Source organism: Mastigoproctus giganteus, chromosome 2 (assembly GCF_048544385.1).
Source record: "Mastigoproctus giganteus isolate SK-2022 chromosome 2, ASM4854438v1, whole genome shotgun sequence".
Lineage (NCBI taxonomy): Eukaryota > Metazoa > Arthropoda > Arachnida > Uropygi > Thelyphonidae > Mastigoproctus > Mastigoproctus giganteus.
Genome location: NC_143576.1, coordinates 241,572,649 through 241,586,320, shown reverse-complemented (window position 1 = coordinate 241,586,320; position 13,672 = coordinate 241,572,649). Strand labels below are relative to the sequence as shown.

Sequence of the window (13,672 nt, the reverse complement as noted above, 5' to 3'; positions counted from 1 at the left end):
TAATTAATTTATCTGCTTTTACTATAGTGATTTTGCTACTTTGTAAAGCTTCTGAAAAGTAAGAGAGCTCCTGCAGGATGTCCATCATTAGTGCTAAATCGTTAAGAAATTCCAGATTGAAAAGTCGGTTTAATAATCCAGAATATTTAACTTTCTGATTCAAAGTGTTTGCACAAAGCGGGATAATCCCTCCAATCATCAGTTGCCGTCCGCAAGCTTCCCATCGTGGTCCGAACGAATCCCGGAAAATGTTCCATTTTCTTGTTATTATTATAATTAGATTAATTAAGTAAAACTCCAGATCAGCGATTGACAAGTGTCATTCACTGCTTTCCCCCCTCAGTGTCCTCCTACATTAATATGCCTAGGGTGTTTTCCCCCCACTTGACTATGTTTTTAAATCGGGAACTCGTTTACCGATTTTAACACAGCTGGATATTTGGTATGTTGAGGGTCTAGTGGCTCCTGGGATTTCTCCAATCTCCGGGGTGTTCTCTGTATCGAGTGACAGTACCCTGTCAAGCCAGAGATTTAAAGTGTGTGGATCGTGTATAGCGTAGTCTGTTGTGTCCATTGTTCATCTGGCTTATTGGCTGTCGGGCCCCTGATGGGACCTGACATTGCCCATACCGCACCACGTGGAGGCCAGCCAGGTGTTACACAGCTGGATAGGAGGAAAAACACCCTACCTCAGCTAAGACCCCCCCCCCAATGACACAAATCAATCAGAAAGTAAACGCCTTCACCAAATCACAAAATTCGACCGTACAATTAATCCGTTCCACAATGCACACTTCACGGAAACAAGTGTTACCCAAATAATAGAGTTTATTATTATTAAGATTATTTAAAGTATATTAAGATTATTATAATACTTAAACGTTTGATTATAATTTGTATGATTTTTTGCAAATTTTAATTTGTGTTTTTGATATAATTAAATTGTGATTGCTGTCAGTAATGTGGTGTTTGTGAAATAATTGTATTCTGTCATGATTTTAGCACTGAAAAATAAATATTTCCTTTTGTTTTCTCATATTGCCTTCTACAATCTGCCTATCGTGGCCCGAATACATGACCCTTATACGATCCTTAATTCGTGCTGGTCTTTTGGAGATTGGTGATATAATGCATAGTTTTTTTTTTTTTTTTTTTTTATTATGCCTGTATGCCATTATATTTTGGAACATTTTCTTCACGGTGAAAGCCTCGAAGCAGTTTCCAAATCTGCCAACATTTCATCTTTGGAAAGTTTACCTCAAAGTTGCCTCATCCCTCCTCCACCCCTTGACGTCAGTACTGTCACTAGTTATTTCAATACTGTGCAAAATATCGGAATCACTCGGATATTCAGCTACTGTGACTATGTAAACATTGACAGGAAAAAGTTATTGAAACGCCTGGATCACTCACTTCTCCGAAAAACATGATTTCTTGTCAGAGTAAAGGGGAAACCACAACACAGGTTGACCAGTGGCTATTAACCGCGTCGGGAATCTTCTTAATCCTCTGACTGGCTATGGAAAGCACAACTAGCGGACGTCTATGGACCCTCATTCCAACTTCTCGGAATGAGGTTCCATGGTTTTACGGCCACCAGTAACGTTGTGGAATGGTAATCCCTTTCACCCTTAATTCGCGCTTTCTAATTACCTAAAGGCTAGGTGCTAGGTGAGGACAATGCGTACAAAGTTGTCACTCGTAATACGTCGTCGGAAATTATTTTAAATGCTTCCGTAAAAACCAAGGAAAATTTTAAAAAATTCGCTATGAAGAAGTTCGTTAAACAGGGGTTCGATGTAATTAACTCAAAAATGAAGCAATTTAAAAATATATAACTGGTCGATTGGGCAATTAAACTGCTGGGGATGGTTACCCGCTGTCCTCACCGTAGTTCCGGCTCTGAATACTCAATGGTTAAATTCAGGATTTCATTTGTAAAATAAATAATCATTTCAACAATGGGCTCGCAAATTTTCAAAAAAATAACAATGGGCTCTCGCGAGCCCACTATAGCTCACCACTGAATATAACCATATGTCACCTTATATGTGTCATCTGAGAAGGAGTTAGGATGCCATCCACATTTAATTTACTTGGTCCGTTTAAGGTCTTAAACATTTCAATCAGGTTTCATTGTACACATCTCATCTGGCTTTCAGATGCTGCGATTTACAGAACTGAAGTCTTTTTTGGTAGAGGTACTCTTTTGTGTCCCCAACTAATCTTGTTGCTCTTCTCTACCAATTCCACTAGATGTACATCCTTCCTAAAATGAGGCTTCTAGACCTGTATAATACTCAAGTTGCAGCCCTATTGCCTTATACAATGGGATAATCACCTCCTTATCCATGCTGGCAAAATTTCTGGATACCATTGACAGAACCCCATGAACAATCCTAGCAGCCTATTTGTATGTAGTGCCTTCCAGTTATCAGTGTTAAACTTCATTTGCCACTTTTCAGGCCATCTGCCTAATTTCTCTAGGTCTTGTTGCAGTGACATAGCCTGATTCATTATTAATCACTCTGCCAACATTTGCATCATCAGCAAACTCCAACTGTCCCTTTATCCATAGCAGTAACTTGCTCCTGATGCCACACTACTCCAGTTCATGCAGCAATCATTTATGTAATGGAACCAAAAACTTTACTGAAATCTAAGCATGTAATGTCAAAATTATTTTTTTGCATACAGTTCCTTTGTTACTGCATCATAGTAGCTAATCAGATTCATAAGAAAAGGTTCCCTTAACAAAACTGTGTTGCAGTTGCTCTATAACTGCATTCCTGTCAAAACTGCAGTGCTTCTTTAACCACTAACACCATTTCCTGGAACAGAAATCTAGTTTGCAAGTCTGTAATTACTCACTTCACCCTTTGATTCACCCCTCCTTTGTGAATAACGTGAGACATTGGCACATCTCCAATCTGTAGTGGACTTGGCATATCATAACTTTGGTTGCTTATGTGCCAAATAAACTAAAATCACTCACTCCAATCTGCAGTGAACTCCACTTGGATTTAAGGGATGTCCCTACTCATAATTTTGGCTAAAGCTTAATAAAATTATAATTATGGTGCTTATAATTATGCATAGATAATTAGGAGAGCAATAAGTTATAATTATTGCTCTCCTAATATAATTATGGCTGAAGGTTTGCTTACCTGTTTTACCACTCTTTTGATATAATTAGATAAATTCCATCAGCCCCAGATGCCTTATTTACTTTTAACTCCTAGTTAGAATTGGGTATGCTTCTGATATCCCCGTCCCTAAAAACTTCACACATGAATTTAGAAGAAAATATTTATCCAATGGACCAATAAAGTTCATCTCTTTCCTTTTGCTGCTAACATAAGCAAAAAATTCATTGCTACCTTTCTTTGCAATCTTAGCCGAAGATCTCTTGTAATCTGCCTTAATTTTCCTAATTCCCTTAGCTGTTTGGCAAATTGAGGAGATTCTCTTAATTTATAAGAGTCCCATAATATTCTTCTTCTCTACCGCTAGTCTTATTAGTTCATCTGACATCCATTGAAATCTAAACCTTGAACAGTTCTCTTAGTTGGTACAAGAAGCTTAGTAGTATCTACAGTTACTTCCCTGAGCACTTCCCATTTAGAAATTTCAGTTATTGACAGTTGTTCCCACTGTAAAGAATTTAAAAACTGTCTAAGATCATTGAAATCACCTGTTAGAAAGTAAAATCTCTCCCTTTGCCTTTGAGAATAATTATATCTGAAAATAAATCCCAAATCTTGGAAACTACTAGGCTTTTCATACCAACTAAGAAATATTGTTCAAGATTTAGGCCTAAATGGATGTCAGCTGAACTAATTAGACATTAGCATTAGCATTAGTAGAGGCATTTCATGCAAGAAAGCAAGCTTATACAGCATCAGCCAAAAAAAAAAAAAAAAACCACTTCCACTTCACCCCTCTGTTCATTCAAAATACCTGTCCAGCTGAGCCTTAAACTTATTTAGGCTATCAACTTCCACGACAAGGGATGGAAGTCTGTTCCACCAACAAACCACCCGCTGGCTAAAGGCAAATTTCCGCACGTCTATCCTACATCTGTCTTTCCTCAATTTGAATTTATGCCCTCTCAGGTGATTATTCTGAGCGAGAGGAAGAATCCCATCAGCATTGAGCATGCTCAAACCATTCAAGGCTTTATACACCTCTATCAGATCACCTCGCTGGTGCCTGGTCTCCAGACACTGTAATTTGCAAAACTTAAGCCTTTCTTCGTAAGAGCACCCCTTTGTTCCATTCACTAATCTTGTTGCCCTTCTCTGTACTCGTTCCAGCAGCTCTACATCCTTCTTGAAATGAGGCCTCCAGACCTGTATACAGTACTCTAGGTGTGGCCTGACCATCGCCTTATACAAGGGAATAATCACCTCCTTATCCCTGCTAGAAAAATTCCTATATATCATTGACAATACACCATGAGCTACTCTTGCTGCCCGTCTGCACTGCTCAGAGAACTTCATATCTGCCTGCACAACCACCCCCAGGTCCCTTTCATTCTCTACCACTGTCAGTGTAGTACCACAGAGTTGATACGTTGCTCTGGGGTTGCTGTTTCCCATGTGTAGTACTTTACATTTGTCAATGTTAAACTTCATTTGCCACCTCTCAGCCCATCTGCTCAACCTTTCCAGATCCTGTTGCAGCAGCATAGTGTCAGTAGTGTCCTTGACAACCCTGCCAACCTTTGTATCGTCTGCAAACTTGGACATTAAGCTTGATATACCATCATCAATATCATTTATAAATACAGAAAACAATAATGGACCCAACACTGAGCCCTGAGGCTCAGTGTTGGGTCCATTTTCTGTATTTATAAATAATATTGATGATGGTATATCAAGCTTAATGTCCAAGTTTGCAGATGATACAAAGGTTGGCAGGGTTGTTAATGACACTAATGACAGTATGCTGCTGCAACAGAATCTAGAAAAGTTGAATAGTTGGGCTGAGAGGTGGCAAATGAAGTTTGATATTGACATATGTAAAGTACTGCATATGGGAAGCAGTAATCCCAGAATAACGTATAAACTGTGTGGTACTACACTGACAGAGGTAGAGAGTGAAAAGGACCTGGGGGTAATTGTGCAGATATGAAGTTTTCTGAGCAGTGCAGACAGTCTGTAAGAGTAGCTCATGGTGTCTTGTTAATGATATACAGGAATTTTTCTAGCAGGGATAAGGTGGTGATTATCCCCTTGTATAAGGCAATGGTCAGGCCACACCTTGAGTACTGTATACAGGTCTGGAGGCCTCATTTTAAGAAGGATATAGAGCTGTTGGAACGAGTACAGAGAAGGGCAACAAGATTAGTGAATGGAACAAACAGTGTCTGGAGACTAGGCACCTGCAAGGTGATCTGATTGAAGTGTATAACGCCTTGAATGGTTTGAGCATGCTCAATGCTGATGGGATTCTTCCTCTTGCTCGGAATAATCGCCTGAGAGGGCATAAATTCAAATTGAGGAAAGATAGTTGTAGGATAGATGTGCGGAAGTTTGCTTTTAGCCAGTGGGTGGTTTATTGCTGGAAAAACTTCCATCTGTCTTTGTAGAAGTTGATAGCTTAAACAGATTCAAGAACTAGACAAACATTTGGAATGAGTGAAATGAGAAGGGGGTGTGTGTTTTTTTTTTTTTTGGCTGATGCTATATAAGCTTGCATTATGTGCCAATGCTAATCTGTATTTTATGATCGCACCAATCTAGTGGTTCTTTTATCTGGAGATTCTAAAACCACAGAGAATCACTATTGGTTGTCAGATCAAGAGTATTGCTTTCTTTTGTTGACTCTCTAACATGGTGGTGGTGTAGAAAACAGTTATCCAGCAAATCCAGAAAAAGTTCTGTCACCATGTGAATGACAGAACTTTTTCCAGATATTGATTCGAACTTGTGACCAAGCCACAAGTTCGAATCTTTTTGTTCTTTTTTTCTTTGTCTTTTTGTGTAGTTGTTCATTCTACTTATCACAATCATTTCACTTATAATATACTTCTACTCTTATTTTGTGTCCCAAATGCAGCAACCACTGGGTTCACTGCCCCTAGATTTTATGCAGTTCTTAACTAGGACCATAACTCGTCTAGCCATCCATCCTTCTCTGTCCTGTCTCTCCTTTCTATACATTGTACTTACCATATTCAAATTCCACATCCCTTAAGTCTGAGTGGTGCCATGTTTCTGATATCCCTATATTGTCCACATTTTATGACTTTCCAATACTTCAAATTCATCAAATGTATTTACTATACCCCCAGCATTAGTGCACATGCAAATATATATGCACCTGTTTTTGCTGTTAGTAACACTAACAGCCCATATATTTTCTTGTCCCATGAAGTCCCCTAGCAGGCTTTGTAATCCCATACACCTTTCTGTCCAGGCTGCTGCATGTTCCAGTAGAAGCACAGCAAGGATCAATTTCACCTCTGCTTGTGGCTGCCGTTAAATTATTAGTCCGTGTTTCCCTCCAAACTGTCAGTTTTCCAATCTGCTTAACACTGCCTCGATATCATCAGTAAATATTCTGCATCCCCTTCTGTTTAACTGTATTCCATCTTTATAAAAACAGTCTCCTGTTTTTACAGGGATATTTACAAGTACAGACCATGCTGATAAAAATTCTATCCCTCAAACCTTGCTCTATCTATCCAACACCAAATTGATTGGCAAGGCTCTCATTGCACTCTTCTGCCTAGCAAAATTCCAGATATGTACAAATTAATCCTAACACATGGCTTTTCCTCAACATTGCCCTATACCTTTTAAGTAACTCCTCAGATTACCTATTTTTGAGATCAAATTAAAAATTTCTTTATGCCAGCAATAGTATAAAGAAGGGAATTGAGATAAATACCCTAGCTACAATTTTAAGTAAAAAATATACATCATGAAGAGTGATTGTTGGAATAAAAAAAAATTTTCTCATATACCCACCTTGTGATTTTCATTTCTCAATTTTAATCAGTGTCAAGTGAAAACGATTAATGATATCCTCATCTGATTAAACAATTGCAATATGAATTTAATTCATTCTAGTGCCACACTAATACTAAACTACAATACTAGTATTAGTATTGTAGTTCTGTAGGATTAGTATTAGCTTAGTATTGTAGTTTAGCATTAGTGTGGCATATGTGCAAGGAAACAATCTTATATAGCGTCTGCCAAAAAAAAAAAAAAAACCCTACTCTCATCATTTGTTTATCCCCTCTAATAATAATAACTACCCACTCCCACAACACCAAATGGTAACTAGTTCATTCAATTAGTTACCCTCTGGCTGAAAGCATATCTTTGTTCATTTATCTTGGCACCATCTTTTTTTAATTTAAATTTACATTTCCTTATGTGCATCATCTGAGAAAAAGAAAAAGTAAAAATGCCATCAGCATTAGTTTAATCATTTCATTTAAAGCCTTAAACACATCAGGTCTTCTTGCAGGTTTTTCGCTCATCTTTGAACCAATGCCATGGAAATGTTTTAAGAAATTCAAGCAACAGCCTTTAATATTGTAGTGTCTTCTCTGTCCACTTGCTGCATGTGATGGTATATAACTGTCTTCTAAATTTGTAACTAATGCCATAGTAACCTTTCACCTATTCCTTTTCTCCTACGGCCTATTCACGAGCATGCCAGAGGTGGAAAGAAGAAAAAGAAATTCAACGGCTGAAGGCAGGCAGAGCTAAATATATCATACCAGGAGGCAAGGAAATCGGTCAAACCCCTGAATATCAACAAACCTACCTACGCCCAGAAGGTAGCAGGGAGATGTTCCGTCGGAACTCAGACGGACATGACCATTCCTCCAAAGGAGTCTTTCACTCCCATCGCGCGTTATCTTTTAAGTTCTCAAAAACCTGCGCAGAAGGACCAATCAGCTGCCACTCCTATATCGGTACCTCCTAACGCTCCACAAGTAACAAAGGTAACTATGAAAGAAAAGAATAAAAAGGGGGAAGTCCCCCCTAGTACCCAAGAAAAGGTGGATGTCGAGCAGAAGGAGGTACCGGAAGATTCAGTCTTGGAACTCTTTGCGGAGGAAGAAATGGACACGGGACAGCGTCCATTCTTCCCCAAAAAAGATAAACCCAAGACTGATAAAAGTAAGCCCTCAGCACCTCGGAAGCCGCCTGATGGACCCACCAAGCCAAAATAATTCTTCAAAAGCACGAACCAGTTTGCTTTTGCTTGCAGGAGACATATCTAAAGGCAAATGACGATCCCACGATGCATAACACCACAATTTTTCGTAAGGATAGAATTGCGGATGGCTCTGTACATGGGGGAGTGGCTATCCTTGTGGGTAACCAGACCCCAGTGCAGCCCTTGCTAATTACAACTAGCATAGAAGCTGTTGCAATTTGCCTTACGGTGGGATTTTTATTAACCGTCTGCTCTATCTATTTGCCACCTGGGACTGACATCTCCCAGGAAGACCTTTATGATCTTCTAACGCAGTTGCCTCCCCCTTTCTTACTTCTCGGGGATATGAATGGACATAACACCCTGTGGGGTAGTGCTAACATCAACGGAAGGGGACGAGTCATAGAGCATATGCTAAATGACAATGACCTTTCCCTTCTAAATCCTGGAACAAACACCTTCTTCCACATGCCTACCCGTACTTTTTCTGCCATTGATCTCTCTATCTGCTCCCTTTCTCTACTCCCTTCACTCACTTGGGAAGTGGAGGAGAATCCATACGGAAGCGATAACTTCCCTGTGATAACCTCGTTACACAGTGGGAGCCCATGTCTTCCCTTCAGGTTACCACGGTGGAAGATTGATCAGGCTGACTGGACTGCCTTCCAACATCAGGCAAATTTTGATCTTAGCACAGTCAGTCAAGAGCCTATCAATGATGCAGTTAAGTACATCACAGAAAATACTGTCCAAGCAGCTGCGAATGCTGTTCCAAAAACATCTGCCCGGTTTCCCCCATTTCCTAAACCTTGGTGGAATTCACAATGCACAGCAGCAAAAAAGGCTCAAAACAAAGCGTGGGGGATATTCCGCCGATATCCTACCACGACCAACCTTATAGCCTTTAAACGTGCACGAGCCAAAGCACGATATATCCGCCGTCAGAGACAAAAGGAATCGTGGATCCGTTTTACATCATCTATTAACCAGTCTACCAACTGTAGACTGGTTAATAGATAGGTAGTCTGGGATAAAATCCGGAAAATGAAGGGAAAATATACATCCCACCCTTCTTCAATCCTAGATTATAATGGATGCGCTATTGCAGATCCAACTGCAATAGCCAATTCTCTTGGGGAAACATTCTCTAACATCTCTGCAACATCTTCGTATTCCCCAGAGTTCCTGGTCCTGAAATATAAAATCGAAAAACAGGCACTTAACTTTAAATGTAAGAGCATTTATCCTTACAACGGGGATGTCACTATTCAGGAACTGGAAAGAGCCCTCGCTCTTTCTAAAGCAAGTGCCGTTGGACCAGATGGCATCCATTATGAAATGATTAAACATCTTTCACCAAAATCTATGGATTGTCTGCTCCTTCTGTATAACAGAATCTTTACTGAAGGGCAGTTTCCGGACTCCTGGCGAAAGGCAATCGTTCTTGCCTTTCCTAAGCCAGGAAAGGATCCAAAAGTCACCACCAATTATCGTCCTATTGCTCTGACTAGTTGTCTGTGCAAAATCTTGGAGAGAATGGTTAATTCTCGTTTAATATGGTATCTAGAATCAAATGACCTTCTCTCCAACATCCAGTGCGGCTTCCGAAGGTACCGGTCCACTTTGGACCATCTTATTAGATTGGAAGCATCCATCCGGGATGCTTTCCTAAAACGCGAACACTTGGTGTCGGTGTTCTTTGACATGGAAAAAGTGTATGACACAACTTGGAGATTTGGCATTTTAAAAGATTTACATAGCCTAGGCCTTAGAGGGCATCTCCCCTTTTTTATTCAAAACTTTTTAGCCAATCGATTGTTCCAAGTTCATGTGGGATCCTCACTCTCTCGCTCCTTTAGCCAAGAGGAGGGAGTACCACAAGGATCAGTATTAAGTGTCACGCTTTTTGCCATCAAAATAAATTCCATCACAGAACAACTTCCTCCAACTGTAAACAGTGCCCTCTATGTTGATGACTTTAGCATTTTTTGTCAGTCGTGCAACATGAGGGTTATTGAAAGACAACTGCAGAAAGCCATTGATAATCTGAATTCCTGGCCACTTGCTAATGGCTTCAGGTTCTCGCTGGAGAAGACCGTTTGTGTACACTTTTGTCGCAAGCGTAATCTTCATCCTGAACCTGAATTAAGGCTCGGACAAAATGCTATTCCAGTAGCAGCGAACACAAAATTCTTGGGACTCGTATTTGATAAAAAACTGACCTTTTTGGATCATATTCGTCAACTCCGCACAAAGTGCACAAGAGGCCTTAATATGCTCCGCTCGCTTTCCTCTGTATCTTGGGATGCAGACCGATGCACCCTTCTACGGCTTTACCGTGCACTTGTGCGATCCAAATTAGATTATGGGTCCCAAGTATATTCTTCAGCCAGAGACAGTGCCCTTCGATGGCTGGACCCTGTCCATCATCAGGCTCTACGTATCGCTACTGGAGCATTTCGAACATCTCCTGTCCAGAGCTTATATGTCAAAGCAAACAAACCACCGTTATCGCTTCGACGTAAGCAGTTGTCTTTAAAGTACGCTTTAAAACTGAAATCCCTGCCAGTCCATCCTACGTGGCCATTCGTTTTTGAGCCACGATGGGAAAATTTATACAATACCCATAAGACTGCCAATCGTCCTTTAGGTATTCGTCTCCAAGAGCTACTCAAAGAACTTAATATCAAGGTAGACAAGGTTGCCCAAACACCAAAGCAACCCTTTCCACCCTGGCATGCTCATGTCCCGAAATATGACTTGTCTCTTAGAAATCGGGGAAAGTCGGACACTCCATCATCTGTCTACCTGCAGCTTCATTCAGCACACCGAACTGAATATTCCGACTTCGCGCCAGTCTACACAGACGGTTCGAAGTCGGAATCATATGTGGGATCTGCTGCTGTCTTTACAGACACCACTACATCGGAGCAGATTCCCTTTGAATGCAGCATATTTACTGCAGAGCTGCATGCTATAGAGTTAGCCTTGGATCACATTAGTGAATGCCAATACCAACGGTTCATTATATATTCCGACCCTCTCAGCATGTTACAGGCTTTAATATCTGTGAGATATAATCCTCATCCAGTTCTGTCTAGTATTCAGCAGAAGATTCACTTCCTCCGTGGACGTGAATATGATATCCGCTTCTGCTGGATTCCCAGCCACATTGGGATTAGGAGAAATGATTTGGCTGACGCCACAGCCAAATTAGCAATTCTCAATAATAACCGCTGCCTGTCAGTCCCCTATACAGACTACAGGCAAATAATACACCAAAACATACACTCCCAATGGCAGGATTCGTGGAATAGACAGACTGCGAATAAATTATATCATATAAAGCCTGTAATTGAACTGTGGCAGTCCAGTCTGCGCAGGAATCGTAAGGAGGAAGTTGTTCTTGCCCGGACCCGCATAGGACATAGTCATTTGACTCATTCATATTTGCTGAGGCCTGATGACCCACCTATGTGTGAGTCCTGTGGCACAATTTTAACTATTAGACACATTTTAGTTGACTGTCCAGATTTTAGCAATATCCGCTTTACCGCTTTTATCCATCTGACTGAGCCGTATACACTCAGTCAGATTTTATCCGCCAATGACAATGTGTCTGCTATTTTTAGCTTTTTGAAAGCAATAAAGGTTTTTAATCATATTTAAAATTTATATGTTATTGTTATTTCTTTTATTGATTTATCTTTTTAAATATTTGTTATTAAATCTGGACATGGTGGCCTAATTAATTAGGTTTTATTTTTATATATTAATTTTTATATATACCTGGTCTTGGCGCATTATAGCCCTAGTTGCTAATGCGCCAATAAAATCCAAAAATCAATCAATCAATCAACCTTTTCTCCTGTGCATTTATAACCTCCCATTGACTGAAATTCTGTCCATAGTTTTGCTAATGATAGTAAGCTACACGCCACTTTTCACATTTGATAAACTTTCCATGTACAAATGACTGCAACTTGTCTTACATTCACAACCAGTTCCGTAAATGGCAATCTTTGGGTAATTCTCTGGTGAGGAGAGAACTTAACTTTATTCCCATCTTATTTCTGATTTAAAAAAACTGCTTCTCCATTGCTTATCTTCAACATTCTGAGATAATAGACAGAAACATGTCTCTTTACTGGAATTAACTTGATTTCTAATCTTTTAGCAGTTAATATATAGAGGTTAATGTAATTTGCATATACATTAAGTGTATTTTATGAGCATAAATGAAGATTGTTACCTGTCAAAAGATAACAATTGTTATCTCTTAAAACTTTGTCGTGCCTGTAAGACGAGTAACTATTTCATGTTTTTTTTATTTTTTATTTTATATGGTTAAGGTTCAAACACATAGCACTGGAGCTCTCTCCTGTCGAAGATGATTGCTCATTACCTCTAGCTAATGGTGATGTCAGATGAAGAGAAAAATAGTTAAATGGAGTTGTATAGAATTCTTGTATACTTTTAATGAAATAAGGACAGCATTTGCAAAAGCAAATGCTACAAATGTGAAGTGATGGTTTAAACAATTTTTTATAATATTTAATTTTAAACAACTAAATGATGTACAGTTCTTGACTAAAATATTTATTAATTCACACATTAAAATATCTTTTTAATGAATATGTTTTTAGAAATTTCAGTTAATTTTAAGTGTGATTTTGTATTTTGAGTCATGGGAACAAGCAAAATGCTTAAGAAGTGGAAATAAGTATAAAGTGGTTCTCAGTAATTAAACTGAACTTAGTTCTTAATCCATTCTATGGAAAATATACATTTCTTTTACCTCTTTATGTAATTTTTTTTTAATTTTGTAAAAACCTTGTGAGTGTTTACAAAAGCACTTACAAACTAGCTTTTGAAATCATTTTATTGTTCAGCAGCATAAAACAGTTTCCAGAAACTGAATTTACATTTCTTTATTTCATATTTGCGTAATATTTTCATACTGTCACTTTGTACAACATCGTTGTAAAAGAGAAAAATATATTCTTATTTGTTATAAAGGCAATATAAAAAAGTATAAGAAAAGTATATTCTCACCATAAGTTTTTTATTATTATTATTATTATTGTTGTTGTTGTTGGAAATGAGTATAATATACATCTTTTAAACATATAGAGGGTGTGCTTATACTTTCATTACATTTCTGCTTTTATCAAAATGCAATTTTTGTGAAAATTGCATTTTGATAAAAGCCGTCTTTCCTGGTTGATGAGCAATCAGGAGAAAGGATGAACAACAATCATGAGATTTTTGTTAGTCCCAATTTTTAGTAGAGTTCATTAAACTAAACATAAGGGCAGAATAACTATTAAACATTATCACATTGCAGCACCAATATTGAATCACTCAGCTGGAGTAATTGTATGTTTAACAGTTATTCCAGCAAGTGTTGTGGTTGCTTTCTGGAGCAAGAAAGGCAATAATCACTTCTAGTTGTTGACATTGGGATTAATTAAATGCTATTAAT

General features: G+C 38.8%; 1 protein-coding gene across 1 annotated transcript in view; it reads left to right on the top strand.

Moving 5' to 3' along the window:
- The window catches only part of IKKepsilon (I-kappaB kinase epsilon), a 217,132-nt gene extending 204,423 nt beyond the window's left edge, over positions 1-12,709 (top strand). Inside the window, exon 20 of the mRNA XM_090369072.1 lies at positions 12,540-12,709. Within this exon, the coding sequence (XP_090225198.1) occupies positions 12,540-12,618 (79 nt within the window). The 3' untranslated portion in view covers positions 12,619-12,709. The remainder of the gene's footprint in view (positions 1-12,539) is intronic.
- Positions 12,710-13,672: the final 963 nt, after the last annotated feature.